The 4,229-nt window shown below is 35.6% G+C and overlaps 1 protein-coding gene across 1 annotated transcript; it reads left to right on the forward strand.

Moving 5' to 3' along the window:
- Nucleotides 1-3,039: 3,039 nt before the first annotated feature.
- LOC119632242 lies at nt 3,040-4,008 on the forward strand. Its single transcript, XM_038025050.1, has one exon. It carries the CDS (start codon nt 3,040-3,042, stop codon nt 4,006-4,008), a length of 969 nt encoding a protein of 322 aa, XP_037880978.1.
- The last annotated feature ends 221 nt before the right edge of the window (nt 4,009-4,229 follow it).

Here is a 4,229-nt window from a genome sequence, read left to right on the forward strand (position 1 = left end):
CTATATATTCGTGATCAGCGTGAAATTCTGAATTGATTAAGCCATGTCTAATCGTCTGTGTGTCTGTGTGGTGTTTGTTGCCGGCACTCTCCTCGTAGCAAAAAAGAAAATATCGACTTTGAACTTGGTAGAGACATTGGAAGTTTTTGGCACACAGGTTGGTATTGAAAATAGGCTGCATTGATCAAAGCGGAAGGCCGTTGTTTTTCTAAACAAAAATTTGTGGCTTTTTGCTCGTTACTCACAAATTATAAAAGTTGGAAGGTTGAAATTTTCCATATTTACTTTAGGAAACCCTTCAACCCTTTTAGTGAGAAAATGGCAAAAATTGGCCACGCCCACACAATTTAATTTTGTTGCCTTTTTTTTAGATTTTATGCTTATTTGTCATAAGGAAAACAAGACAGAGGGTTTAAAACTACTTTTTACATTCCTCAAATGAAGATATATTATCCGAATAAAAATGGGTTAATTTTAAAATGGATATGGTAGATACTGCGGTTAATTTTTTCTTAATAATACCAGCGATATGGATATCAAACAAAAGAACATGGAGAGCAGAATGCGAAAAGCATGATGGTGGGTGTGCGAGATTCGGCCCCCGCCAAATATAACTTTCTTACATGTTTTGCTTGGTATATTGCATTTGTTGTACATGCATACGCTACACATGCCCATATCTGCAATAGCGTTGTGGGTTTCGTAATGGATTTTTTGGGGAACAATGTCGGTTATAAAAAATATTGATTTTTTTCCTCTTGATTTCGTTTGTCATTTATGAAGTGGTTTTCAAATAGTTGTTCTTCTCGTATACGTTTAATGATTCATTCTTTTTTTTATTTCTTTTTTTTCGGTTTCAATGCATAAATGAAGGGCACAAGGCGTAGCTTTCCATTGTGTTCGGCATAAAGGTTTCATCTATTTTTTTTTTTTTTTTATCTACCCGTTGCTTTCCTAATGCTTCGGAGAATTCAAAACTTTTTACAGGCTGAGGTAAGTTAAAATTTCTTTTTAGTATCGTTTTCAATTCTAAATGATATGAGGTTTTAGAGTTAAATCGGCAAAAACGCTACATAAATATGATTTGATTACAATTTTAGAGACTACGCCATATTGTGGCAAATAAGTGAAGATTGCTCAACGGTTTCTTAGTCGCTCTTCGCTAATTAAGTGGCAGCTGTTACATTAAGATAGCTTTGGGGCTTTTTACGGGGATTATTACGAACCTGCTGGTCAATTAAGCCTATTAATTTAATTTAATCTCTACAACTTACACACAAACACGAGCCTTTGTGTTTTAGTTTTTAGATTTCTATTTGAATTTTAGAACACTCCAAACAAAGATTAGGCATAAATGCAATGTAAATGCAGGAGCTATTTTTGGATAACGTGAAATTCAAAGTAAGTGAGGAGATTTAAAAGTTTCTCCAAACGCACCGCTTTAATTAAAAATCTTGAATCCTGTACTTTTCAATCTTGTATACAGCGTAGGTTTATTTGCAGAATAATTCACCCGATAAACATATGTACTCTGATTGTGTTCAAAAAATTAGCACCTAATTACTACGGTCCCTTCATCTATTCAACAACCCTCTAATCGCTGACCGTAATCAATAGACTTCACCGAGCGCGAAGATGCAAAGCCGTTGTTACGATTCACTGCAGAATATTTCCTGGTAGAACTTACTTTCTTGAACTCTAAGCAAGAGTCTCGCTCACTGTTCTGATGTTTTGCATTGCAGGATACTCAGAATGTTAATCTCTTCTATAGTTGATGAACCTAAATCCATATTCCCCACTATGTTACGTAAATTTTTATAAAATTTTTTTCTCGAACTTTCAAAGGAGTTACCACAGTTCCTCTAATGAAATTCGTTTCGAAAATTAGTCGCCTTTTGCTTAGCATACCTTTTATTCTTGCCAAAAACCGCAACACTAGTGAATGTTGAAAAGCTACCGGCACGTGTTACCGCTATAACATGGCATAATATAATGTATAACGTCAGTTAAAAAAGTTATATTTGTCTTAAAGAAGATTAACAAAAGATGCAAAAATTACATTTTTATACTCTATAATACAGAATGGGCGTGGCTGATTATTTTTATTTTTTTAGAGCATACATGAGTATCGGATGTCTATTGCATTTTATGCGTAATGTGCATAAAATTCTCAAGAGGTCTTCTCGCTTTTCATGAGTCCGTGTCTCTCGACCGATGGGTCACATTTTCATTACCAATCTGTGTGCGAGAACTTTCAATGCTTTTGCAGTGTGTGAAGCCGATATCTTTTGTTGAGAGAATGGTTGACGCAGACATCGCAAAAAAACGAACGGACAAAATCGATTCAGAATTTGATGCTGATCAAAAATACATGTACTTGAGGAGATCTCTGAAGCTTGGTTCTAGGTGTCGCAAACGTTACGACAAAATGAACATTCTTTGATGGTGGGTATAAAATCGAGACCTCTCTACGTAGCAATTTAAAAGTTAAGCGAGATCAGTGATATGCTTTAACTAATTTTAACTATAATTATTACAGTGCACAAAAAAAGTTGATCGATGGTATTATTTTTAAGTCAAAATAGATCCGCCTAAGTGGTCGAGTAGGCAAGAGTCTCGACTAGCAACTCAATGGTCATGGGTTCAAATCACAAGTGCGGTAGAGTTTTTAATAAAGCCGAAAGCCTTAGAATGTTGGTGCCTTAAGACATCTGGCTAAATTCATAATAATAATAATAATAATAATAATAATAATAATAATAATAATAATAAATCAAGATAAAGGTCAGTTTTTATTTTTGGGAAAACGTAGCAAGTGAAAGGAAATTATTTCAGTTTGGTTTACGATGCTTTCTTTTTTCAGTCAGTCTAACATATGAATTTCTTATAGACTTTTCATTAACAAACAAAAAATTTTCGTATATTTTTTACAAATTAAAATTTTTTGTAAAAGTTTGGAAATTAATTATAAATAAGTGTACAATCATTTCAAAATTTTTCGGAATTTTTCTATTATTGGTTCTTTTAACACTTGACACGATGCAGTCCAGCCCGCAACAGCGTAAGCATGAGTACAATTTGCATCGAGAACGGGTGCACCGAGCTAAAGCAATTGTCGATCATCAACCGCCTACTATACATGCTGGTAATTTTGTCCGTTTCACGAAATTGAAAGAAGATGTGGACACCTATTTCGGACAATATATGCGCAATGTCCGATTGCTAGTTAGCTTGAACGGCACACTTCGTACCAAAGGCGAAGTTGATTCGTTTCGCACAACCCAACCCGCCGTTCAAAGAGATTTGAGAGCGAAGCTCAGGCAATTGAACCAATTAGAATTGGATAATATAGCATTTGGTGCCCGGATCATGTGCATAAAGGGCGACTTAGATACGCGGCGTCCACGACAATTTAGGCAAAGGCGTAAACGGCGTCTTCCTAAATTTACGCCGCCACATGCACTCTTATGCAAGTATGAAAATCTACAAATTCCGGACGACGATTCTAAACTGCGTAACCTATTTCGCCCGAAAATCTGGTTCGACATGGAGGTTAAGGGTTATCGTCCATTGGGCGTAATCGTTATACAATTGTACACCGAAGCGGCGCCTCAAGTAGTCTTGGAGTTGGTTCGACTCTGTGTCAAAAAGGAAATGGATCGCTTACAATTCGTGCGCTTATTTTCTGGCCTTTGGGTAGATGCTGATATCACTTTAGATAGCCAATCTCTAATAAACAAGAATATTGAATATGATATGCGCGCAGTCGATCACGGCATTCATTCCGGAGTTTTTCACTTCTCTGTTGAAAACGATAAAGATAATCGTCGAGGCATATTTAGCTTTTCAATAAGCTTTAAACGTCTACGTGTACTGAATGGACGTCGTGTAGGATTTGGACATGTGGTGCGAGGTGCAAAAACTTTGAATTGTGTTCAAGATTACTCAACCAAAAATGGCAAACCAACAAAAGAGGTCGTCATAATGAATTGTGGTGTCATTCATTGATTGAATTATTCTGTGATAAATTGTTTTCGGTCATTCATTTATTTATTTTCTTTTCTTTTTGTTGATCATTATGAAATATTAAAAATGAAGTTTGTCATTTACTTCTCGGCGCTGCGTGTCTTCTTTCTTTTTTTTCAACTTTGATTATAATGAGTAGGTCGCCTATGATGATTATTAAAATGTGCAGTATGCAGTAGAAAATGTACGCACTTGTAATATAT

The sequence above is a fragment of the Glossina fuscipes genome, unplaced genomic scaffold, assembly GCF_014805625.2.
Source record: "Glossina fuscipes isolate IAEA_lab_2018 unplaced genomic scaffold, Yale_Gfus_2 1, whole genome shotgun sequence".
Classification (NCBI taxonomy): domain Eukaryota; kingdom Metazoa; phylum Arthropoda; class Insecta; order Diptera; family Glossinidae; genus Glossina; species Glossina fuscipes.

What these genes read in the sequence shown, in the direction of transcription:
- LOC119632242 (XM_038025050.1), top strand. Translation starts at nt 3,040, where the DNA reads ATGCAGTCCAGCCCGCAACAGCGTAAGCATGAGTACAATTTGCATCGA.